Here is a 27057-nt window from a genome sequence, read left to right on the forward strand (position 1 = left end):
TGATATGTGAGTCAACCCTTTGTCTGAGCTGTCGGGTCATAGGCTCTGGGTCACAGTCATGTCAAGGTCTCGCCTCGTGGGGGTTTGTGTGATCTGGCTGAAAAAACTCCGTGATAGAGCTCTGAGAGGTATCAGTCGAGGAAGAAGTTTGCTCCTGTCTCCGTGCTATCCTATCGCGGTGTCTGAGCACCTCATGAATGAAACTAGTCAAATATCGCTGGTCTGGGTAGGAGAGGAAACGGGCCAAAACCCCATAACTATCTCTGAAGAGGCAGTAGAAACGCCCTCGGATCTCATAGTAAACAGGACACCTGAAGATGAAATGCTCCTCTGTCTCAACCTCCTGCATGTCACAAAGTGTGCATATGCGCCTCTCCCTGGGTAACCGCTCTACTCTGCTGCTCTCGATACGAAGTCTTTGTGAAGAGACCCGGAACTGCCCAAGAGAGATCCTCAGCGAGTGGGGGTAGGTGAATCTGTGTATATCTTGGTGGATCAATGAAACCCTCTGCTGTGATATGTAAGAAGTGATCTCTGTAGAAGCCCAGCTTCACTGGGAGATCACTCGGGCCCAACCAAGTCCGGAATGTAGCTGTAGTAGATCCTCACGAATAACCTGGTTGACCTCGTGTGACAGGAGGGGAGAGAAAGGAGCATCCATGCTGTACTGGAAAGAAGGTAGTCTGTCCATGTGGAGCCCTAGTCTTGCAAACCATCTCTCAGTGCGTGCATACCAGCACCTCTGGTCCCCCCTGCTGCAAGTGCCATAGAAGAGGACAGTGCTAGCCATGGTATCCTGCTACGTTCGGATGTGTAGTCCCCATACTCCTTGACTCGGTACAGATACATAATGACCTGAAATGCAGCATCTAGCTGTAATGGGGGTGACCCAAGGTTCGCCTGAATGATCTGGTGAGGGACGCATGGCTTACCACGGATCATCCGTGATAACATGAGAACCTATAGCCGTTCCACCTTGGCCCACTTTGTATCCGACAAGGCTTGCCCCAAGCATGGACTGCCATACATCCCTGCTGGGCGGACCAAGGAGTCAAATTTGAATTACATTTCCATTTTCTGTAGGTGTTTAACATTGACTTCTAAATTGTTCTTGCCCTTCACCTCCAGAGTGCTGACAGAAACTCAGTAGGAAGAACCTTGTATAAATGGATGCTCAAGTACATGCGGGTGTGTAGATTTATGTGGGAGAGCCTATGTTTATACTACGATCTACACCCACTGTTGGACGTTGCTGATGTCCGTGGGGATGTCATAGTAGCTAGTCCTTGCTATGTGTGACAGTTTATGGTTTTCAACCTTACGAGTGACTATCATGAGATTGAAACTGCACTGTGTGTTGTATTTTTAGAGGATGAGTGGACGTGTTCCGGATTCATCTAGATATATATTATCAACATTAGATAATTTGCAAGTTGGCCTTTTTGAGGACTTTTTGAAATAGGAGAGGGATAAGTAGTTTTTATATCGTGCCCTCTTGTCCTTGCACGACAAATCCACTTGATTAAGTACATCACCTCCTTCAAGTCTCCATTGAGAAATGTAAACTTGATATTTCTCTTGTATACGGGCCACCCATAATCTTGAGCTAAGGAAGTAGATACGGATTGCTGTCATCTTTGCTACATGGCCTATGCTCTCATCATAATTAACCCCATCATCCAAAGCATAGAAGCTCCATTGGCAAGCTGGGCTTTGTTCTGGTTCACATTGCCATCTGGATGGTATTTCATTATGCAAACCTATATGCTTTCAATAGCAGTCACATATCACGCCATCCAGGTCTCATGTGTTATTCTCTATGATTGCAGAATAGTTCTGCTGCATGGCAAGCTGCTTAGCTCGCACATCTTTTGAGGGACTTGGGGTCACTAGTGCCTATAGTGGACACCAAGGTAGAATTTGTTTATTAGGGGGCTGTTTTGCTGTTTGCATCTTTGCATCATCCATTGTTTTAAAGTAGGCAATGTTTTCTGATCTGAAGGTGGTCCATGTTAGAAATGGACCAACTGAGGGTACGCACAGCGGAAGACTGATAGAATAGCCCAGGAGCTGACACAGTGTGTGTGGGGTGTGGAATCACAAACTTCTTTAACTTATGTGCATCAAATAGATGTGCAGACTCATCAATAGACAATGAACCAGCAGATATAGAAGCTACCAAAACAATATATTTTCGTCCAAAACCATGGACACAACAAAAGAGAGATAGATCCAAAGTCCCACCAGAGCGTGGTACTTTGATCTTTACCACAAGGTACTTCTACTATCTGCCGGCTATCTCTAGACTTGAGCCTGCGCACTCCACCTCTAGCATATGTAGACTCTTCGTCCTGATCACAACACCTTGCTGTCCAGAAGCCAGCCTAGGTGGGCAGCATTTACTAGCTCAGTCTGGAGCTCCTTTAGATCTCCTTCACCCTCTGGGAATGGGCCCAAGGAATCCCTAAGTGCTGCTCCTGTCTGCTCCGTGTTGGCTGTTCCAGGTGATGAATGAATGAGGCCCAATGGCCTCTTTATATAGGCCCAAGGCCTGCTCCAAAAAATGACCAGAAAGGCTGCCTCTGGCCAACCCAAACAGGCTGACGGGGCCTGATAGGCTGGCTATGACCAGCCCTATCATCCTTCCAGCTGATCAAGGTGCTGGCTCCCTTCGCCAGGTTGCGCCACATGCAGGGCCTGCTTCAGGCCTTTTCCTGCCCAGACCCGCTGCCACGTGGCTTGCCATATAAGCTTCTGTACCCCGGGATACCCCGCCATCTTACTGCTCATCAGAATCCTCTTGCCAGGGCAGATCCAAGGCATGCTGCCCCTGCGATCTCTCCTGCACAATGGCAATGAAAGATGCTTGCAATCACTCGACAACACTGCATCAAGGGGAGCCCTTCCTAGTGAGGGGGCTTCGTGAAGATCCATCTATGAGAAGGCTACCACTGCTTTCTTATCTTTGGAACACCCTTTCTACAACCGGAGCTTTAGGGTTCTGACCCTGGGGGAGGCCTTGTACTATAGCTTGCCCAAAAGGGCTCGACTTCTCTATCCCTTTATTACCTTTTAATTTGCAAATCTAAAATAAACAAAGAAAACGAACCAATTCGAAAATCATGTTAATAATTGTTACCTTGTGTTTGCATTGGTATTTCCTTTGTTTTCCTTCTATATACGTTGGTTTAAAATTGTTCCCTTGTGTTAGCATTACTTGTTGTTGTTGTTATTTCACCCCTGTTCCCCTCTCTCTCTCTCTCTCTCTCTCTCTCTCTCTCTCTCTCTCTCAGAAAAGACTTGGCATTTTTGCAAGATACTATGCAGGCTAAACATGCTGAATCCACCCAGAAGATCAAGAAAGGAGAGGCTGCAATCTTGAATTGGAGAGGTGTGGTCAAGAAAGGCACGGCTGCCCCCAAGAAAGACTTCATGTCAGATGCTCTGGAGGAGGATAAAAGGAGAAGCAGTAAAGCCCTAAATATTCTGGTTCGAGGTCTAACAGTGGGAGACACTCCTATGGCAGATGCAAAGGCCTTGTTCACCAAAATGGGTGTGAACGTGACATGTGAGACAGCTTGGAGAGTTGGCAAGCCCGATGCACCCACAAGGCCACTTGTGATGAAGCTCCGAACAGCCATGGATAGGAAGACCCTCATGAGCACGAGGGTGACTTAGAAAGGACCCCGGATCTACCTGGATGATGACCTCACCCTCCTACAGCAGGAACACTGGAGGGAAGGTGCCTCAATAGGGAAGATGCCACAGAACCCTTGGTATGATGATGAGTGCAGAGAGAGGAGAGCTCACCTCACACGTGAGCGAGCCCTTGGCCACTTGACATCACCCGAGGCACAACAAATCTCACGGTGGCTGACACGCCGTAAGCAGCGGGCCTTCCTCTCCCACAGGATGGACGAGATGATCAATTCATTTCGAGGGGGGGATCCCGGAGGGGAAGCCACCTATCCCCATCATAGACCTAGGTGTTTGGCACAGGTATGCATGCATGCTCTCTTTAAGATGTTCCGATGCAGGCACCGCCTAATATGTCCACTATGCCTAGGCCCACCACTTGTCACTTGTTCACTGCACAGAATGTGCGGGTTGCACTCAGCTGGCTTCATAATTGGAGTGCACAGGACCATGAGGGGCTACGGATTGAGCATTTCAATCATGGACAGGAGGTTTTGGCTCCGTTCCTAGTGCAGATGTTCAATCACGCCATATGTCACGGCTTCCCACCCTCCTGGATGTTGGAATGGTCACCTCCCCATCTGTAAGCCCCCATATGAGGAGAGCATGGGGGGGGTGAACCTGGGTCTGGAGGAGTCATGATAGCTGCAACAAATGGATGGAAAGTTGGCTATGGAGGTCTAGCTTGGATCTGGCCTGTCATAGGCTTGTTTGGAGCAGCACCAAATGGCGGAGAATACCCAGGAGAAAGGCGAGCCACGTGGCATTGCTTGTGGGTAGGTATATGACCTGCAACGGAGCTTGCAAGTGGCGCAGCAGAGATGACGGGTGGACAGTATAGGAGAAGGCCTGACTAGACAGGCTGGTTGGGCTAGATACAGCCAGCCAACCAGGCCTGATTGAAGGGCCAAACCAAGGCTGGAACCTGCATGAAGAAATGGGGCAGTCAGCCCCAGTTTTGGAGCCCTTAAAGGGCTGGTTTTGCAGCAGACGGGTTGGCCTGTTTGGGTCGGCCAGAATGATACTGCTGGTCGGTTTTTGGCAGCCTTTGAAGGGCCTATAAAAGGGGCCTCCAGCCCTCATTTATCATCACTTGGAGCAGCCCTCAGGACAGCAGACAGGAGCAGCAAAGGGGGAGCCTTAGGCCTACATTCAGGAGGACAAGGTGACCTAGGAGAAGCTGCAGACTGAGCTAGAGTGGCAGCCCACCTAGGCTGGCTTCCGGAGGCTGGCTTCCGGACAGCAAGGTGGAAGGGATCTAGATAGAGAGTCTACATATGCTCGAGGTGGAGCACGCGGGCTCAAAGATCTAGAAGTGCCAGGCTTGTAGTTGAAGAACCTTTTGGTATTGTATCTTGTCCTAGTTTCTCGATGGACGGAAATATAAAGTGTTACTTTTATATTTGTCTCAGAGCATTGTCTATTTTCTGGCTTGCACATCTATGCACATAAGTTAAGAAGTTTGTGATTCCACACCCTACATCACACTGTGTGAGCTCTTGGGCATTACTATCAATCTTCCGCTGTGTGTACCCTCTGTTGGGTCATTTCTAACACTGGAGTACCACCACCATTGTACCGATACACAAGGCAGGTGACCCCATGGATATTGGGAACTATCGCACTCTCATGATTGGCCATACGCTGGCCAAGATCTATGGATCAGTACTGGAGAGGGCGGTCAGCAGCCACACAGAGGCAAAAGGGCAGTGTGCTCTAGGGCAGGTAGGTTTCCGGAGACAACACTTCACACTAGACCACATCTTCACCTTGAGGACTATCATTGAGGAGGTGAGGTGAAGACGCGAGAGTCTACTCTTGTTTTGTAGACTTTTGGAAGGCCTTCGACATTGTCCGGTGATCCCGCATGATCTGGAGACTACAGGATATGTAGATTCCAGAGGTTTTGATCTAGGGAGCCTATATGAGTCTGTCAGAGGGAGAGTTCGTGCCCTAGGAGGCCTATCAGACTGGGTTGAGAGCACGATTGAGGTAAAACAGGGATGCCCTTTCTTACCGTCTCTCTTCGGACTCTACATTGATGAGATCACATCTTTCATAGACCGTAGAAAAGGGGCTAGGGGCAGATTTAGAGAAAGAGTGATAGACTAGCAGAAGGGAAGAGAGATAGGGGAAGAAGGGAGGAGAAGGGGCAGAGTGGGAGCGCGACCGACATGGGTCACGGTCGCCCTTGTTAGACGTTGAGCTGTGACCAGGGGACATCGTAGGACTGTGCCCACAGGCAGCTGGCAGCATTCTCTGTCTGATTTTATGCTCTCGCTCCTCCACCCTTGACGAGGGAGATAGGGTGGATCACAGTCGTGACATTGGTGCATATTTCACGTTGTATTCAGATGACATACGATCTGGTGTTGATGATAATAGTGATGATGGAGAGGACTATAATTCTGATATGACTATGTAGTATTTAGCTTTTTTTTTTGGGTTTTTTGTTGCATGGGTGTTGATGCTCATTAATAGCTCCACCCACACAGCTTGCTTGTATCAGGTTTCTCACAGTCTCATAGACCCATCGGTCTTTCGAAGACTTTAATGAACTTTCTTTCTTTCTTTTTCTCTCAAACCCATCCCTCTACAGATGTCAAGCCCCTTAGTCCTCATGTGGGAGCTTATAGGTGGGGCATTGACCCTGTTATTCCAACAATTATGCCTTTTCTTTTGCTGTCACTTGGTACAATCCTAGTTTGATTGGCCCTCATCTTTCTCTCTTTGTGCTGCCATTGGCAGCCTGGTCCACATCTTTTGCATTCTGAAATATGTTTCTCATGTATTTTTGGTTTGGGTATGTGCTTTCTTTCTTAATGCTGAAGTTCTCATTAGAGAGGTGCTGTTGCTGGTCTGGTCGTGTGACTTGATTACTTAGTGAGCAATTGCTCCTTTCATAAAATGATGCATAGAGGTGATTGCCTCTCTGGCTTTCTCATGCCTTCTCTCAACAGACAATATGGGATCTAAATTCTGTGGGGTATGCATGTAAGACCAACAGTATTGATGAAGCAAGATAGAAGATTTGTTATCTGTATTTGCTGATAGGTGCAAGAGATTTTGGTGAAACCTTTGTATATCTGTTAGCTTAAAGCTTGAATACTGTCTCCTATTGACCATTGTCATGAGTAGGGTTTTCTAATATTAAAATGATACTTAAGTGTTAACTTTTTTACAAAATGCTTTGGTGTGAATTTCAGGGTGGACATCATTCGATGTGTGTGATAAGATTCGACGTCTTGTTAGAGTGAAGAAGGTTAGTGGCAGGATCTGAAGTCATGCAGTGAGCATGTCTCATGATTCAATAATTCACCTATTTTTTGCACTTGTATTCTCATCTGCTTTCAGTCCATTCTTGCCAGGTGGGGCATGCTGGCACCCTGGATCCTATGGCTACAGGACTTTTGGTGATTTGTGTGGGCCCAGCAACCAAATTGGCTGACAGGTCCAACCTTTTAGTCACGAATCTCTTTTGTTTAAGTTATCTTTGATGTGACTTCTTCTAATAGTGAATTCTAACTTTTGATGCTGCTCAAACTTGTTCACTCTGGCTGCATCAGATCAACAAGAATATAGAAATGCAAATGCACATATACGACCTTTACCACAAATAATAATCTTCAATCCACTTGGGTGGTGGAAGATGGTTTGCTGGCTAGAAAACTTGCCATCCCTTGCAACCTTCTTGTTGTCTCTTTTCCTCTGACCTTTGACCCACCTTTTAGTTAGTGAGACCGAAGTTCTCAACTCGTCTAAAATCGTCAGTTGAAGAGGACATCCCTTTTCAAAGCATACATAAAATCTGTTAAGAAGACGCTCTCAAAGTTGATTTACTCAGCGTCCTTGGGTTTGTGGCTAGCTTCTCAGTTTAAGAAGAAGAGTTTTCAGCTACATGTAATTACACAGTTTGAGCTAGATATCTTGATTGCCAAGTTGTCTAAATCATTGTGTCACGTTTGATATACTGCTTGAGCATGGAGCACACATCACCCACTTACGAACCATGAACTCCCAAGCAAGAAGATTATCTGCTCAGCAAAACATACACAGTGTGCTAAACTCCGCAGAAAAACACAAAATGTGTAGAGAAACCCCCACTGAATTATAAAGAAAGCTATTTTCCGATCAAGCTGGATAACTGGCACCTATAGATCCTCTGAAAGTGTCCCTGGTTTACACCTGCTGTCAATCCTGCAAGCAATTCGTCACCCCTTCTCCACAGTTTGCTTCCACAACTCTGCGCAAAACCTTGCAAACACTTACTCTTCAACGCATGAAACATCTGATGCGAATTCGGCAATAACTTGCAAGCCAGTAGCCTGCAGAAAACTATGAAAAGCTATTGGCAGCCCCAAGACTTTCCTCACAACAACACTTGGGGTTCCAGCGCAAACCTCTGCGTATGGTCTTCCCTTCTCCTTTCGTTGAAGCACAAGAACCTCGCAAAACTCAATCAGTCACTTGTTGAGATAGTTTCATCATACACTTATCTTGGGGTTATCTTCTCCGGACCCAGCTTCACTATGAGACCCGCAATGCAGGCACGCTTGAGCAGAGGGTATGCTTCACTGGCCAAACTAGAGAGGCAGTGCTTCCGCTCACACTTTTAGGATCCACGCACCAAGGGGTTGCTTTTTGACTCCTTGGTTCGCTCAGCGGGGATGTACGGCAGCCCTTGTTGGGGGCCAGACTTTTCGGATACAGAGTGGGCCCGTAAGGAGCGGCTACAAGTTCTCATGTTATCACGGATGATTCGTGGTTAGCCATCCGTTCCTCACCAGATCATTCAGGCTGAGTTTGGGTCACCCCCTTTACAGCTAGATGCTGCATTTCAGGTCATCACGTATCTAAACTGAGTTAGGGAATATGGGGATTACACCTCGGGGCGTAGCAGGCTACCATGGATATCTCTATCCTCTTCTATGGCACTTGCAGTAGGAGGAGACTAGAGGTGCTGGTATGCACGCACAGAGAGATGGTTTGAGTGACTGGGGCTCCACATGGATAGATTACCTCCCTTCCAGTACAGCATGAATACTCTGTTTTCTCCCCTCCTATCACACGAGGTCAACCAGGTTATTCGTGAGGATCTACTTCAGCTACACACATTTCGGACCTGGTTGGGACCGAGTGAACTCCCAGTGAAGCTTAGCTTCTACAGAGATCACTTCTTACATATCACAGCGGAGGGTTTCATTGACCCACCGGGATACACGCAGATTCACCTACCCCACTCGCTGAGGATCTCTCTTGGGCAATTCCGGGTCTCTTCACACAGACTTCGCATCAAGAGCGGTAGAGCAGAGCGACTACCGAGGGAGAGGTGCATATGCACACTGTGTGACATGTAGGAGGTTGAGACAGAGGAGCATTTCATCTTCAGGTGTCCTGTGTACTATGAGATCCGAGGGTGTTTCCACTGCCTCTTCAGGGATAGTTCTGGAATTTTGGCCCGTTTCCTCTCCTACCCAGACCAGCGGTGTTTGGTAGGTTTCATTCATGAGGCACTTAGACACCGCGAGAGGATACTCCGAGCATGGAGACATGAGTAGACCTCTTCCTCGGTTGATCGCTCTCAGAGCTCTATCACAGAGTTCTTTCAGCTAGATCACATGGACCCCCACGAGACGAGGCCTCAACATGATCGTGACCCGGAGCCTGTGATCCGATAACTTAGACAGAGGGTCGACACACAGATCACACTTGGAGACAACTCCTCCTTGTTTAGAGTCGGAGCCCGATCGACGGGGGTGATAGTAGCCTTGGTCAGACACAGAGCTACGACTAGGAGACGTGCCAGGACCGCACCTCTGAGTGGCCGACATCACTCTATTGCCGATTTCATGCCTCCACTGCCTCATCCATCCTGATATCTTGCTGCTGCCGATGATGATGATGATATTGATGATGATGTTGAGATTGATATATAGTCGACCATCGACATGACTATGTTGTACTTAGGACTTAGTACTGTCATTCTGCATTTTTGCATTTTGCATTGGTATGGATGCTCGTTTAGTAGCTCCACTACCATAGCTTGTTGTATCAGGATTTTCAGTCTCATAGACCCATCGGTCTTTCGAAGACTTTAATAAATTTTCTTTTCTTTCTTTTCTTTCTTTCTCTTGCACAAGAATTCTCTCCAAAAACAACCCTTCCTGCAAAAAACGACGACCTCCTGTGCCAAACTCCCCTTGCATTCCCAAGCAGCCCCTTCCTGCCTTCCCAAAAACAGCCTTTTTTACAAAGATGACCTCGGTAGCGCCAAGATCTCCCACCATGCAAAAAACGACCTTTGTAGCTATTTTTAGCTTAGATGGGCCCATGCAAATTCTTGAGCTTTTACTTCAGCAAAAGATGTCTTGTAGAAATCCACAGGACTGCATGTAACTAATCGATGCTTTATTATTGGCTGCTCATGCGAACTTCCCGCAGCCATGCAACAACTACCTTTGTCAGGAAAACTCTAGGAGAGCGCGCTCATCTCCGAGTGCTTTCCTTGGTCTACATCCTCATCTCTCCAATGCATGCACTTTGCTACCAATTTTCAGAGGTCTGTGGGTACGCTAGTTATCCGAGAGGGGCCATGAGCATTTCATCATCACTTCTTGGAATCAGGATTCCCTACAAAGTCATATTGAGAAAATCAAAAGCAAAATCAAAGGCTCTTAACAATTACTCTCTATTGCTACTTCCTAGCTCTCATGTCTAGAGCTAATTCATACTAGCCTGCACTTGTGCTTAGCAGTGCTAATCCCACCCACCTATCGGTGCTCTTACATGCGAGATATGCAACATATACAATATATACAGTGATTTCCCGGGCTCCAAAAATAAGCCCATCATATTTTTCCCTCCCCCTAACTCTTAGGACATTGATGTCTAGCAGCTAAAAAGAAGAATGCTACTAGATCATAAACTTCACTTTCTGTCTTCGAGGGTTCTTCCGCCACTAGTCCATCTGCGTTATCTTGCAAAATGGTCATTAGTCGAACAATGTATATGTTCAAGCGATTGCCATTCACACTTAGCCTATGCTCTTTTCCATCCAAGTCGGCTAGTTGATAAGTGCCATTGGAAACTTCTTGACCACTATAAAAGCCCATCCCACTTTTATTTGAAACTTTGTTTGAAAGGTGTTGTCCAATGGATTGTTGTAACGAAGCACGAGATCATCTTCCTTGATACATTTGTGTTTCACTTTTGCATTGGCAATGGCTTTGTTCTTCTCCAACATTTGAGTGTAATGCTCATGAGCTTGTAAGCGTCCAGTTGCAGTTCTTGCAAATGTAAGAGTCCTTGTTGTAACGTGTTAGTATTATCATCCCATTAAGACCTTCACAACAACGGGGACCTCCACTTTTGTGGGAAGCAATGCCTCCCTCCCAAACACCAAAGGAGAAAATCTAGTTCCTGTCTTTATTACCACCCTATATGTCCACAAGGCTCCTTGCAATTCCAAATCCCATGTAGTACCATATCCTTTAATAGTCTTTGTCAACATCAGAAGAAAGTCCCTTCTAAAGTGTTCATTCATGCCATTACAAAATATATAAGAAATAAGCTTACTTCGAAATCTCAGCCGGAACTCCAAATTTACAGCATATATCTCCATAAACAAACTTTGCTACCTCTTTATCGTCTAGTTGCCGCCGCACCACACGCGCCTCAACCCACTTGGGAGAGAGAATCCATAGCTGTTAAAATGTAACACTTGCTTGTTGTTGTCATTGGCAAAGGTTCTACGACACCAAGATTCCAATGCTCAAAATTGTCAAAAGAATCAAAACATTCCTTCACCTAGGCTTTAGTATCCTTTTTTTCATCTGTTGGCATTATAGACACGATTTGCACTGATGTGCTACATCTTTTCTTATGGTTGGCCATGTATAGCCTTCCAATAAGATCTTGTGCAAAGTGATCTTCAGAGCCACAGGCGCATTCATTATTTGCCTCCAATATCCTGTGAATTTCCCTTTTCCAAGGAACTTTTCACTAAATAAGATCATCTCCTTTCATGAATAAGACATCACCAATTGAGATATACCGGGTTGCTCTTTTTATGTAAGCACACCTCCGTGATTTCTCCAAGTCCTTTGGTAACTATCCTGTCAATAAGAGGTTCTCTTCTCTTTCCCTTGCTACAATACAAAGTAGAGTCAGACTTGATTAAAAAAACATAAGAAACATTTTGTTGGGCCATAGCATGAGTCTCCTCATTCTTTCCTCGCTCTACATGCTTTATAGTCCAAGTCTCAAACTTTCTTAGCAATCTCTTCACCTTGTTGCATAGTTGCTTCAAAACCACATTCTTGCTTTACAAAATGCCCAAAACTTGCCTCACCACTAGTAAGGTATCATCCACCACTTAAACTCTTTTGATTCCCATATCCGTGACAAAATCAACCCTTTTTCAAGGTCATGTACTCTTTGCATTCAAGGACACACACCATGGTGTTAACTTTACCCTGTGATCATACAATATAATTCCACCAAAAGACTTGTTATGAGCGTTGCGAAAAGAGCCATATAAAAACATAACAAAAGCTCCCTGCAAGTCCACGGTCACCTCCTTATCTTCCTCTTGGGCTTTGATTTGCCTCACATGGATTGGACCTTCACGATCAGGGAGACTTGGTTTAGGCCAAGAGGGTTGACTTAAGTCAACCAAGATATTTCAACCTCGGTTGAAGAGAATTGGTTATAATTACGGCACCTTGACCATTGGCTAAAGCCCCTTAATTATGGTCAAAGAGGGTTGAGTCAACTAGAGAATAAATGTTTATGTATGCACATTGGTTTGCTTGGTGGGGATGCCCACAGAGACTAGGATTAGTCTATATATTATTTTTGCGAGCAAAAGCTAACGATTAATGGGTGCCATGGTGCTGTGTTTCATTAAATTGATGCAAGTACCAGGAGGGATCAAAATACCCTATTTTTCATGGAACCAAGGGAGAACCTTACCACAGCAAGTGACCATGGGAGTTAGAAGGATTCGAAAGACCCATATCCATAATAGTTATAAAGTATCCCATGCATACTCCTGGCTCATTGTGAAGAAAAAAATTCAATTAGTGGGTAACTCATGCTATCGAGGGAATAAGAGGCATTATTCAAGCAAAAATATCTATCAAGAGTTTATGCCACATAGATGGACCCATTAGCGCCCATAAAGCATGGGGGGCCATAAAGTTAATTCGGCCCTCTTTCCCCCCCCCCAAAGCCCATAATGGGGATGGCTCCACAAACCCAAGAAATTATCTCCTCTTCGAATTTCTATATACAATATTAGCTCTTAAAATGAATCTGAATCTCACCAAACATTAGACTGACATCCATATCCCCATGGGGACAATGTCTTCTCATTATCATCTTTTTATCCTAGTCACCTTCCCACCTAGGCTAGGGATGGAGACGAGAAGTAAGTGTGGTCAATCGCTAGTCACCTCCCCCTCTAAGCTAGGTAAGGGGACGGGAAGTAAGTGTGTGTGTTTGTGTGTGTGAAGGACTAAGTTAGATAGTGGCTATGATCATGACACATGGTGCTTGCCAAGCGAGGGGCACTCATCTCCCATTGTATTTCTGATTTTCTCATGTTTTGTAATCAGCCTGCGAGCTACGGATCTGGAACTTTGTAAATCTTTCATTGTGAAATAAAGAGCCTACGGGGGTCCAACCCAATTTGGTTATGGGCGGTGCTGCTGTGGAGAGAGGGGGCGAGAGAGAGAGAGAGAGAAAGAAAGAAATATTAACGTCCAGAGGAGGCCTCGTGGGCCTATGGGACAAAGTACACAGAAAAGCGTACTCATACAAGCCTCAGTGGGCTGAAGCAAAGGGCACGCTAGGACCCTTGCTAAGTACTAATCTATGCTAACAAAGTCATAATCATGAATAGCAATAGTCAACTGCAACTGCATCATGGGCTAGATCAATCTATCTAGTATTAGGAACAAACTGAAAAACTGAAAAACAAGTCAGTCTCGGCACTGGGACTCAAAACAGAATCAGAAACCGAAGCTTGGTATAGTGATGGCTCTTTGGTGGGCTGCGAAGATGTCTTGTATCTGTGTCTGTCGAGTTGTCTCGTGCTGTGGTGGAGGACGTGGTCTCCTTGCTCTCTAAACTCTTTGAACCATGTCGAGAGTGACCCCTCGTCTCTGTCGATCCCCCTTGAGGAAAGCCGTGATAGGTCGGACCTCAATGGAGTGTACTCTGGGGACTCTCTGTTGCGCATGTGGTCTTTGCGTCCCTCTCTTGATGGTACTGTGCGGGCTGCTCAACCAGACTGCTCTCATGTCGGCTAGCTCCTCCTCCACTCCATTGTGTCCTGGGGCTGACTCAAATGTCTGACGCGTTGCTGTGCCCGGTCATCCTCTATATGCTGTGGTGGTCTGGCCATCCCCTGCTGCTCTCTAATTTGTCGCAAAAGTGTCTCCCTGTGCTGACACATTTCCATCAGATAAATCCTGATATAGACCTGGTCATGGAAATGGATCAGTTGTGACAAAGGGCCGAAGCCACTCCCCTCTTGGTAGAGACAGTGGTAGCGCTCCCAGATCTCGTAGTAGGTATATATATATATATATATATATATAGAGAGAGAGAGAGAGAGAGAGAGAGAGAGAGAGAGAGAGAGAGAGAGAGAGAGAGAGAGAGAGAGACGTTTGCGAGAGGCCTCGCGGGCCTATGAGACAAAGTGCGAACCCAAGAAGTACCTCATACAAGCCACTGAGGGCTGAAGCAAAGGGTTCACTAAGACCCTTGCTGAGAACTGAAAACGGAAAAACTTAAAGCAAAAGCTAACATGCTAACATGCTCATCTAGTGAGCAAAGCAAGACACCAGAGTAGCAAAGTAACATAAGCGTGTTAGGCGGTCAAGGCTAGCACTCTAGTAGGTGCTCAGGTTCCATATATCCAGGTAACCTGATGGCACTCTGATGAGATGTGAGAAGCTCTCGTATCTGTGTCTGTCGAGAGCTGTCTCACGACGTGGGGGAGGGTGTGGTCTCCTCGATCTCTGGATCAAGTGGGCTACGTCAAGCATGATGCCTTGTCTCTGGCGGTCACCTCTGAGAAGGGAGGAGATAGGCTGGACCTCGATCGTGCGTACTCTGGGCCCTCTTCCGTGTCGTACGTGAAGAGTTTCACTCGTTTGACCGCATCCTGGTGGATAGTCCTGCTACTGATCCATGATGCTCTCATCTCATCAAGCTCCTCTCCCTCAGCTACACTGGCAGCTGACTCCGATGCATAGAAGTCTGTGACAAAAGTCCTGTAATTTGTCAATGGTGACCTGTGGCATCAGTCCATGCTGCTCTCTAGTTTGTCACATCAGTGTGTCTCTTTGTCGGCGCATCTCAAGCAGGTAGAGCCCAACATAGACTTGATCATGAAAATGTATCAAGCGTGTGAGTGGACCAAAGCCATGCCCCTCTTGAAAGAGACAGTGATATCGTCCTCGGATCTCATAGTAGACTGGATAGACACATAGAAAATGCTCTGTCTCGATCTCCCCCAGTTGGCAGTGTACAAGTCCTCAGCTCTTTAGGTATGCCTGTAGCTCTCCCTGTCTCAATCCGCAGCTGATGTGATGAGACTCGTATCTGACCAATGGCGATCCTCAGTGCATGTGAAACTCTCCTATCCTCAAGATATTGAGGGCTGATGACAAGACCGTGCACTGAGACCCTCAGGAAGTGATCATGGTAGAACTGGAGCTTGCTGGAGAGATCCTCTCCCCCCCAGGCCCTAGATGTATGGAGCTGGAGGATGTCCAACCATATTATACGGTTGATCTCATCTCGTGGGATCATCTCGGGTGGTGTGTCCAGGAAGTACTGAAAGGGGGGAAGTCTATCCATCTGAATGCCGTGACTACCAAACCATGTGGATATCCATGCGTACCATGCCGTATCAACACCACTCTCTACTAGTCGCCTGGAGGATTCAAGTGCTAAGCTCGGTAGTCTCCCCTGGGGTAGGGTCCAAACTCTATGGAGGAATGTCACTATCTTGAAGATGGCATCAGCTTGTAGAGGGGTCATGGCGAACTCTGCCTGTATAATCTGATGGGGGATTGAGGGTTTACTCCGAATCATCCTGGATCCCATGGTCACCTGCAATCTCTCAAATCTCTTCCACTCTATCACTGAAATATCAACTCCCCCAAAAAGGTGCTGCGTACATGGCAGTCGGTCTCACCAGTGTGTCGAAGAGCCAGCCCTTCGTCGGGGGGTCCTGGAAGTGTGCCGGAAGCATCTTCTCTCTAGTCGGAGCCAGACACCCCATCTTCGTGTGAGTCGTTCCGTACCCGCATGGATCATCGTGAAACTTGGTCTAGTGAACACTATCCCCAAATATGTGTAGGACTGCACTATCTCCACAGGCTCGCCATGGTATGTGAAACTATGATGACGGGACGTTGCTCGCCAGGTGTTGAAGACCATAACCTTGGTCTTCCCAAGGTTAATTGTCAAATCTCTCTCTTTGCAGAACACCTCCAGAGCCTCGAGATTGCTCTGCAGCCCTCTTGCTGAGGATGATAAGAGGACTATGTCATCGGCATACAACAATATCTGCACCATGAGGTCAGCCAGGAGCGAACCCTCTCCGCCTAGTTGATCGGCAAAAGAAGCAAGGCTGTCCGCCTAGTTGGTGATAGGGGACAGCCTTGCTTAACTCCGATGGTGCTCTCAATCCAATCTGATAAGCCTTTAGGGGCACGTATCCTCCCTCTGACAGACTCATGACCCCCCAAATCATGATATCTGGGAGCCGTAACTCATGTAGCCTCCTGATCAGGCGAGAGCGTGGGACAGTGTCAAATGCCTTAAGAAAATCTACGAAGCAAGTGTAGACATGCTGACGCCTGGACTTCACCTCCTCAATAATAGCCCTCAGGGTGAAAATGTGATCCAGGGTGGAGTGCTGTCTCCGAAATCCTGCCTGCCCAAGTGCCCGCTGTCCATGACCCTGTGTATGGCTGTTGATCTCCCTCTCTAGGACTGATCCATATATCTTAGCCAAGGTGTGGCCAATCATAAGAGTACGGTAATTCCCAGTGTCCATGGGATCACCTGCCTTGTGTATCGGTAACTATGGTGGTGGTGATCCAGGTAGGTGGGAAGCCATGGCATACGGCATGATTGAACAAATGTGCTAATATCGGGGTCAGGATCTCTTGCCCATGCGCAAAATGCTCAGTGCGTAGTCCCTCATGATCCGGTGATCATCGGTTATGAAGCCGAAGAAGGGCAGCTCGTACATTCTGCAAAGTAAACAGATGACATGTGGTGGGTTTGGGCATAGAGGACATATCAGGTGGTGCCTGACATGGGACATCATACAGAGAGCAAGCGTATGTGTGCTAGACTGTGGGATTTGTGATGGGAATGGGTGACTTCCCTTCTGCCCCATCCCGTGGTAGGATCTTCTCCGCAAAAAGAACTGATCACCTCATCCATCCTGTGCATGAGGAAAGCCCGCTTCTTACGCCGTCTCTCGGCGTGAGACCGAGTGTGCTTCTGGCGCAGTCAAATGTCCCAGTGCTATCTCACGTGTAAGGTGGGCTCTCATCTCTCTGCACTCATCATCAAACCATGGATTTTGGGGCATCTTCCCATTTGGAACACGTGTAGATTGCGTCGTGGGAAAGGATTTGGCGGCAACATCTTGTATCACCGATATAAGAGTGTTTGATGCATGTGTGAGGTCCATCCCATCACCAAGTAGTACTGGAAGCTGAGAGAGAGAGAGAGAGAGAGAGAGAGAGAGAGAGAGAGAGAGAGAGAGAGAGAGATTAACGTCCGCGGGAGACCTCTCGGGCCTATGGGACAAAAGTGCGGAATCAATGTAAGCTCATACAAGCCACTGTGGGCTGGAGCGAAGGGCTCGCTAAGACCTTTGTTGAGTACTAGAAAACACATAAACGGAAATACTAATGTAGTACATCATATCAAGTCAGGCCAGAAAAGCCAAATAGTGTGTAACATGAGTGAGGCATGTCAGGCGCTCAGGGCTAATGCTTCAAGAACATGATCTGGCTCCATGTATCCAGGCTTCGTGATAGTTGTCTGGTGTGACACAAAGAGCTCACGCATTTGCATCTGTCGAGCTGTCTGGTGCTGTGGTGGGGGGCGTAGTCTCCTCGATCTTTGGATCCGATGGGCTATGTCAAGTGTAATGCCACGTCTCTGTTGGTCTTCTCTAAGGAGAGTTGAGATAGGTCGAACCTCAATCGTGTGTGCTCTGGTCTCCTGTCGCATGTGAGATCCTCGTGTCCCTCGTCCAATGGTGGTGTCGTGTTGACTCCCTCTACTGACCCATCTATCTCTCATGTCAGCTAGCTCCTCCTCCTCTACTCCTGAGTGCCCTGGAGCTGACTCAAATGCATAGAAGTCGGTGACCTGCCTCTACGCTCGATCCACCTCAGTGTCTTGTGACGTGGTGGTCGCATCCTGTTGCTCTCTGATCCGTCGCAGTAGTGTCTCTCTGTATCTCTGCATCTCCATCAGGTAGAGCCCAATACAGACCTGATCTTGGAAGTGGATCAGTCGTGAGAGTGGGCCAAACCCATGTCCCTCCTGAAAAAGGCAACGGTAGCGCCCTTAGATCTCATAGTAGGCCGGACACATACAAAGAAAGTGCTCCTCGGTCTCAACTTGACCCATCGTGGGTATGCATGCAGCTCTCCGTGCCTCAATTCTCAGCTGATAGGAGGAGACTCGCATCTGTCCAATGGCAATCCTCAGAGCATGTGAGACTCCTCTGTCCTCAAGATACTGGGGTTTGATGATGAGGCCATCCTCCGATACTCTCAAGAAATGGTCATAGTAGAGCTGGGTCTTGGTGGGGAACTCCTGCCTCCCCCCCCCTCAAGTCCGAAATGTGTGAAGCTGGAGGAGGTCTAACCGTATGATGCGGTTAATCTCATCTCGCGGAATCAGCTCGGGGGGTGCATCCATGCTGTACTGAAAAGGGTTCGCTTGTCCATCTGAATGCCATGACTGACGAACCAAGCAGAGACGCGTGCATACCATGCTGTATCAAACCCACTTTGTGCCAGTCGGATAGAGGGTTCCAATAACAGTCTCGGTAGCCTCTCATGAGGTAGGTCCCAAACTCTATGGAGGAAGGTCACTGTCTGAAAGGTGGCATCGATCTCAAGAGGAGTCATAGCAAACTCTGCCTGTACTATCTGATGGGGGACTGAGGGCTTACTACGAATCATCTTGGATCCCATGATTATCTGTAGGCGCTCAAATTTCTTCCACTCTGCTGCTGAAATATCACACCCCCAGAACGGTGCTGCATACATGGCAGTTGGTCTCACTAGGGTGTCGAAAAGCCAGCACTTCGTCGGTGGGTCCTGGAATTGCACCTGGAAACACAGTCGCTCTAGTTGGGCCAAAGAACCATATCCTTGTTTGAGGCGTGCTCGAGCTTCATGGATCATCGTGAAAACTGGCCCAGTGAAAACTGCACCCAAGTATGTGTAGGACTGCACAATCTCTACTGGCTGACCTCGGTAAGTGAAGCTATGTCGATGGAGCACTGGGCATGAGGTGTTGAAGATCATAACCTTGGTCTTCCCAAGGTTAACTGTTAGATCTCTCTCTATGTTGAGAGAGAGAGAGAGAGAGAGAGAGAGAGAGAGAGAGAGAGAGAGAGAGAGAGAGAGAGATTTTATTAGAGTCTTCGGAAGACCGATGGGTCTATGAGACTGAAAGAAAACCTGATACAAATCACAGTAAGGGTGGAGCTATTGAAACGAGCATCATCACCTGTGTTGAATCCTAAGTCTGATCATACATAATCAAATACATTTGGATGTAACAATGAAAAGAAAAAGACTGGAGCGGAACGGAGTCCTATGTATGTCATGTCGCCCTGGCTGGTGCATAGTCGATGATGGGACGTTGGTGCCCGTCAAGGGGTGCCGTGTGTCTCGGTTCTTGGATGAGGCTTGACGCAAGACTAGAGCCACCGTGACTCTTGTGGGACGTATCCCAGGTCTAAACAATGATGAGAGGTCCCCTAGAGTGATCTGTGTCCCCCCTCGATGTCTGGTGTGTCGTGCTGTGGTCGTTGGGTCGGGGTCTTCGTCAGGTTTGTGGCTAGAGACTGGACAATCAATGTTACTCGATGGGAAGAACTCTGTGATCCTGCTCTGAGAGGTGTCTGATGATGTGGCCAAGCCCCGTCACCTGAGTAAGTACCCTCTGTGTCGGACCCCCTCGTGAATGAAGGCCGCGAGGCATCTCTGATCTGGGTAGGCAAGGAATCTGGAAAGAAGCGCGGAGCCATCTTTTGAAGAGACAGTGGTAGCGACCTCGGATCTCGTAGTACAATGGGCACCTGAAAATAAAATGCTCCTCCGACTCAACCTCCTGACAGTCGCACAATATGCATAAGCAATGCTCCCTAGGAATCCCCTCTGCTCTGCCGCTCTCTATGCGGAGGTGGTGTGATGATACCCGAAACTGTCCGATGGAGATCTGTAGTGAGTGAGGCATATGAAGCTCAGTGTACCGTGGTGGTGTGATGAATCCCTCCTCCGAAATACGAAGACAGTAATATCTGTAGAAACTCAGCTTCACTGGAAGCTCCCTCGGCTCCAACCAGGTCCTAAAGGTGTGTAGTTGCAGGAGATCCTCTCGAATGACCTGGTTGGTGTGTGGCCCGATCGGGATGGTGGGTGGGAGTACCGGAGGGGCATCTAAACTGTACTGAAAAGGAGGTATAATATTGATGTGAAACCCTAGTCTCACAAACCATCTGTGAGTCCGTGCATATCAGCATCGCTTGTCTCCCTCTGCTGCCAACCTCCTGGAGGAATCGAGAGCCAACCATGGCAACCTCTGTCTCCCTGATGTGCAGTCCCCATATGATCTAACCTGGTGTAGATATGTGATGGTCTGAAAGGCTGCATCTAGCTGGAGTGGAGAAGCACCAAACTCGACTTGAATGATGTGATGTGGTACATACGGTTTCCCTCGGATCATCCGTGAGAGCATGAGGATCTGCAGGCGCTCCACCCATGTCTACTCTATCTCTGACATGTCAGGTCCCAACAAGGGCTGCCATACATACCGGCTGGTCGGACCAAGGAGTCGAAGAGAAGAGCCTTGGTCCGAGGGTCCTGGAAGTGGGAGTGGAAGCATTGTCTCTCTAGCCGAGCCAGTGAGGTATATCCCCTACTCAGTCTGGCCTGCATCGCTGGTCTCATTGTGAAGATCGGGCCAGAGAAGATGACCCCCAAGTAAGTGTATGAGGATACGATCTCAACTAGTGACCCACCGAAAGTGAACTGCTTCCGTTGCATGTTTGCTCGAGAGGTGTTAAAGATCATGACCTTGGTCTTGCCAAGGTTGGGATCAGCCGAGGACGGAGTCTGCTCCTGTCTCTGTGCTCGGAGTATCCTCTCGCGGTGTCTAAGTGCCTCATGAATGAAACCTACCAAACACCGCTGGTCCGGGTAGGAGTGGAAACGGGCCAAAATCCCATAGCTATCCCTGAAGAGGCAGTGGAAATGCTCTCGGATCTCACAATAAATAGGACACCTGAAGATGAAATGCTCCTCTGTCTCAACCTCCTGCGTGTCACACAGTGTGCATATGCGCCTCTCCTTGGGTAGTTGCTCTACTGTGCCGCTCTGGATGCGAAGTCTGTGTGAAGATACCCGGAACTGCCCAAGAGAGACCCTCAATGAGTGGGGTAGGTGAATCTGCGTGCATCTTGGTGGGTCAATGAAACCCTCTGCTGTGTTATGTAAGAAGTGATCTCTGTAGAGGCTAAGCTTCACTGGGAGAAATCGGGACAACACCCAAGAACTGGCTCTGAAGAGGTAGTAGAAGCGTCCTCGGATCTCATAGTATACCGGACACTTGAAAATGAAATGCTCCTTTGACTCGACCTCTTGTATGTCACATAATGTGCATATGCGCCTCTCCCGGGTAGACCCTTTGCCTTGCCACTCTCAATGCACAGTCTATGTGAAGAGACCCAACACTACCCAATAGAGATCCTTAGTGAGTGGGGTAAGTGGATCTATGTATATCTTGGTGGGTCAATGAAACCCTCCTCTGTGATATGTAAACAATGATCCCTGTAGAAGCTGAGCTTCACTGGAAGCTTACTCGGTCCCAACCAGATCTGGAACGTGTGTAGCTGTAAAAGATCCTCGCGGATGACCTGGTTGATCTCCTATGATAGAAGAGAAGAAAACGGCTTGCAATGCTATACTGGAAGGGAGGGAGTCTATCCATGGGGAGCCCCAATCGCTCAAACCCTCTCTCTGTGCGTGCATACTAGCATCTCTGGTCACCTGTTGCTTTGCTGATAGTGCTATATCCCCCCGTCCACCCGTGTCTGCATAACTGTCTCAAGCTCATCAATGTCGAGGCCAAATAGGGTGGGTGAACACCCTTGTTTGACCCCAATAGTGCTCATGATCTCATCTGTCCACCCAGACCCTGCCCGGACTCTGCCTGAGACTCTCGTAAAGTGCCATGATGGCCCAAATGATCTCTTGGTCATACCCCAAATCATGTAGGTGTCGGAGGAGGCGGGCTCTTGGAACTGTATCGACGGCTTTGCGGAAATCCACAAAGCAACAATATATCCTTTGCTTCCGTGTCCTCGCCTCCTCGATGATGCACTTGAGTGTGAGAATGTGATCCATGGTCCCATGATCACGTCAGAATCCAGCCTGTCTAGCTGCTCTAAGTCCTCGGCACTGTACGAATCGACTGACCTTAGAATTAAGCATTGATGCATAAATCTTGGACATGACATGTCCGATCATGACGGTCCTGTAGTTCTCCGGGCTCATGTATCCCCTACCTTGTGGATGGGTGAGATAGTGTTAACAGTCCAGGTGCGTGGAAACCCCAAACAAACAGCTTTATTAAAGAGCTTTGCTAAGATCGGGGCTAAGAGATTAATCCCATATGCAATGAATTTAGTGCACAGGCCCTCATGATCTTTTGCTCGGCCATTATGACGTTTCATTACGGCATCCTTCACTCCCCACCCTAGTGAAGAGTGTGCAGGATGTAGGGCAGGGTATATGTGAGGTCAGGAAATGGCAGATTTGGGATATCGTAGAGCGTGCGTGCATAGTTATACCAGTTTTGAGTGTTTGTTATTGGTGAGGGGGACCACACCTCTAGAAATCTCCGCCAAAAGTCCTTAGAGTTGACTCTAAACAGAATGTTCAGTAGTTCCTCCTCGTTTCGACGAATGAAATCCAGCTTCTTTCTGCGTACCAATCGACAATACTCGTGTAGCATCTCTAGTTTGCTCGGAATGTTGTTTTTGATTTTGAATCTGAGCTGACGGCGTAAAGCCTTGTACTCATCATCGTACCGGCTATCAAGGTACGGTCCCAAGTGGTGGTGGACGGGTGGAGCGAGTGGTGTGAGGGAAAGTGTGAAGAGCAGCCTCGTGTAGTGAGCGGGTGATCAGGGCAGCACGGTCCTCTAGTAGGGTATGAAGTCAATATACGTAAAGTGTGTAAAGGTGGGCTGAGTATATAAGTGAAAGATCGCGATCGAAACTGATCAGCTCCTGGGGGAGGAGGTGTGACAATAAACTCAGTGATAGGAGATGTGAAGGCAGGGGATCCCATGATGTAATCGACAACGCTAGAACCCCCACCACGTGGGAAGCATGTGAGACAACCTGAAGCGGGCCATCTATCAAGATCATTATAGATAATGAGATTAGGCATCCTACCTAGATCTAATCCGGCCCGTCTATAAGATGTGACCAGGGCTTGCCTGTCAGCGGAAACACACAGCATACCTACTTCCTTTAGGTCAATGTCTAGCAGTAGAATGGAATTGTCCTTGAAGTCAAGGAGTGGTACCTGATGGGTGCTTGTGCTCGCGTTGAAGTCCCCAACCAGGAGGACTTTCCCATGGCTCGAGAAGTCGACAATGGACTGATAAAGAGCTGCATATGGTGATGTCTCAGCCTCCTCTCGGATATCTCGAGCAAAGTGGGAGGTCTTGGGAGGGGAGTAGCATGCTGTAATGAACAAATCCCGACTGTCCATGTGTCGGATCCGGATCCATAGAAATCTGGAGTGTGTATCTCTCTGCTCTACTGAGATGGTTCCCAAAAGGGTGGACCTGTAAAGAACTGCTACTCCTCCTGACCCTCGCACTCTCCCTGTGTCCCTCGTCTCATCTCTGTAAGTAGCCTCCCATGTGTACCCGCTGACTATTGGTAGTGGGTGCTTTGGACTCTGGTGTGTCTCTGTATAAAAGACTATGTCACGACCTGTATAGGATTCCGAGAAGTTCCCTGGTTCTGACCATAAGGTACCATTGCAGTTCCAAATGGTACATGATAGGGTCTCGGAGAACTGAGTCTCATACACTCTACCTCCCTATGTGGAAGGGGAGGTGGATGCCCGTTAGTCGCCCATCTCGAACCACCGCCCACTTCCCATCCTTGCGGGCCTGTGATCCCGCTGCTGTAACAGAGTGCGCCTCTCCTCAATTTGTAGGGGGGTGAGATCCTCATCCATGGAGATCGATGGCTGATCCCGTAAGACTGACCTATGCCGTAGAGCTGAAAAGTCGTGCCTGAGCAGGTATTGCCCTCGGATCTCGTAGTAGGCAGGGCAGGTGCAGAAAAAGTGCTCCTCTGTCTCAATCACCCCCAGTGTGCATAGCATGCATATCCGCTGCTCTTTGCGTAAACGTGCTGCTCTCCTTGTCTCAATCCTGAGCTGATGGGATGAAACCTGCATCTGCCCAATAGCAATTCTCAGTGCATGTGAGACTCCTATGTCCTCGAGGTAATGGGGTTTGATGATGAACCCTTCCTTTGAGAGGCTCAAGAAATGATCGTGGTAAAACTGGGCATGGGTGCTCGATTATACTAAGAGCTGCCATTTCTTGCATTGGCGGTTTTTGGCAATAATTTTTAAGGTTTGATAATTTGGAATATGCAAAAATCTAAGCAGTAGGATTTTGGACTATGCATATAGTGTTTGGGTTGAAGACTAAGCAGTTTTTGTTTTGGAAAAAAAAAGCAAAGAAATCTCCAGGCTAGTTTGGGCATGTCATCTAGAGATATATAGTACAGCCGGTGCGTGCAGGTCAGATTATGCAAACATGCTTTGCTACACATGAATGTTGAATTGCAGTTGCCTTTTCCAAAATAAGGGTCTGTTCAAATGCTGTGGTTTAACTTAACTTGTCCTCAAGAGCTATAAAGTTACACTTTTGCAATGCTATCATTCAAAATAAGTAAAAAAACAAAAGTAAGAAGAGACAAATGTTGTTTTTGAAAAATCAGACTGCTTGGTGCAGCTATCAAGCACTGACCAAAGTTTATACTGGGACTCTACGGCTTGGAGAGGGGACATCTTCATGTGATGCTGAATCACCGGTACAAATTTCAGATTGTAATATGGACTTGAGATTATATAACTGCTTTGTGTATGTTTTCCTTAAAATGATCATCATTTAAAACATGTTAGATGAAATTTGGATCCACCACTTTTATTCCTGAAAGTGATATAATAGCTAAGCAGAAGAGCTAGTAGTGCATGACAGAAGAATAAAATAAACTCACAAAGATGATGCTGGTCAATGACTGACTATGTAGCATTATAAACTAAATCTTTAAGTGGTGGATAAGATGGTTGAGTCTTCTCAAGCCCTTGTAGAAAGCTTGGGATTTCTCATGGCATAAAAACATGTGAATACTAAACCACATATCTTATGGTGTAGCCTGCACCTTTTGATGACATAAGTAGAGATGTATTTATATGCTATGGACTTTGTGACTTCAAGATTTATGAGTGGTTTCATTTAATGTGATATTGCAAATGTTTTGTTTGTGCTTACAATGTGAAGTTGACACACTTCTGTAATATGGTTTCCTGCCATATTAGCCAACATAAAAGCATTGCTTGAGATTTTCGACCATACCGATCGAACCCAAAACCATGAAAAGATGTCTCTCAACAGCTTTAGCTGAAGGTGGCAGCGGCATTTGAAGTCGATCAACTCTGTTTTCTGTGTTCTCCTTAACCATGGCTGAGTCTCCCCTATGCATATATATGCATATATAGGAGAGACAACACACTGTTCTATATGAGTAGAAACGTTGACATATCTGCCCTGCAAGAGGTTGCAGCTTGTTGCCCTTAGTGCTTTGCATGGAAAAGTTTGTGGTTTTAAGCTCTCACGGGAATTGCAATCTGTATGCCACCTCATTGATTTCATCTGTGACCTGGATAGGGCCATAGTCCCTGGTAGACAGCTTGGCATACACTTTCTCTTTGCCCTTAAGCTTGCAGAGCCTGGCTTTCTCAAATTTTAAAAGTACCCGATCACCTCTTTTGAGGTCAAGTTTCTTTCTATGCTTAGCTTTCTTTTGTTTCTCCTTAGACCTTTCTATTGCTGTCCGCACTAGGATGAATGCCGTATGGAGGTCTTTGACATACTAATCAGCTGCAAATATCTCGTCTTTGGTCCTCAGGATTGATGGCAAAATCATCTTTCCATATATGACCTCAAACAGTGCTTTACCTGTGGAGGCATGAAGTGTATTATTGTATGCAAACTCCACAAGTGGACGGTACTTTTCCCAATCTGGTTTTTGGTCAGCCACGTAGCATTTCAAAAGATCTAGCACTCTTGAATTTGCTACTTCAATTTGACCATTTGTCTGGGGATGCAAAGAAGAAGAAAATTTCAGATTTGTCCCCATATTATCAAATAAGGCTCTCCTGAATAGGCTGGTCATTCTGGGTTTCTATCACTAACAATGGACTTAGGCTTACCGTGGTGCTTGACACTATGAGCGAGAAAAAACTTTGGCCATATGATTTGCCTTGATTGTCGTCTGTACCGGAATGAAATGGGCCTGCTTATTGAATCTGTCTATAAAGAATCCATATCTCATTGTTTTCAGTTTTTGATTTTGTCAAATCGAAAATGAAGTCCATTGCTATGCTTTCCCATGGTCCTTGAGGCCAAGTGCCTTCCGTTTGTCATACTTGACTTTCTGACAATTGAGGCATTCTGTAACAAACTTATGTATATCTTTACACATGGCTGGCCTATAAAAATACCTCTCCAAAGCTTGAGTAGTAGCTGCAATTCCTCTATGCCCAACATATGGAGGTGCATGGCATTCCTCCAAAATTTTTTGCATCATATCTCGGGTGATGCATAGGCAGACATCCTTCATTAAATAGCCATCTTTCATGGAATACTGACTTGTTGACTGCGCCTCTGCATTCTCTCTCCAAAGTTTGGAACACTGGCATATTGTTGTCTCATCTCTTCAAGATCCCTATGATAGGCAATGGTCACATTATTGAC

At 47.1% G+C, this 27057-nt stretch overlaps 1 protein-coding gene across 2 annotated transcripts in view; it reads left to right on the forward strand.

Annotated features, from left to right (window-relative positions):
* The window catches only part of LOC147901077 (Pseudouridine synthase family protein), a 135760-nt gene that overhangs the window by 2246 nt on the left and 106457 nt on the right, over nt 1-27057 (forward strand). The window contains exons 2-5 of one of the 2 annotated variants that reach the window (XM_087376333.1): nt 6903-6958; nt 7065-7147; nt 24753-24818; nt 25033-25111. In XM_087376333.1, the coding sequence (XP_087232459.1) occupies nt 6903-6958; nt 7065-7147; nt 24753-24818; nt 25033-25111 (284 nt within the window). The remainder of the gene's footprint in view (nt 1-6902; nt 6959-7064; nt 7148-24752; nt 24819-25032; nt 25112-27057) is intronic. The other variant, XM_087376334.1, reaches the window with a different exon arrangement.

Source organism: Dipteris shenzhenensis, chromosome 6, assembly GCF_047967505.1.
Source record: "Dipteris shenzhenensis isolate YYH24624 ecotype China chromosome 6, Dip_SZ_1.0, whole genome shotgun sequence".
NCBI lineage: Eukaryota > Viridiplantae > Streptophyta > Polypodiopsida > Gleicheniales > Dipteridaceae > Dipteris > Dipteris shenzhenensis.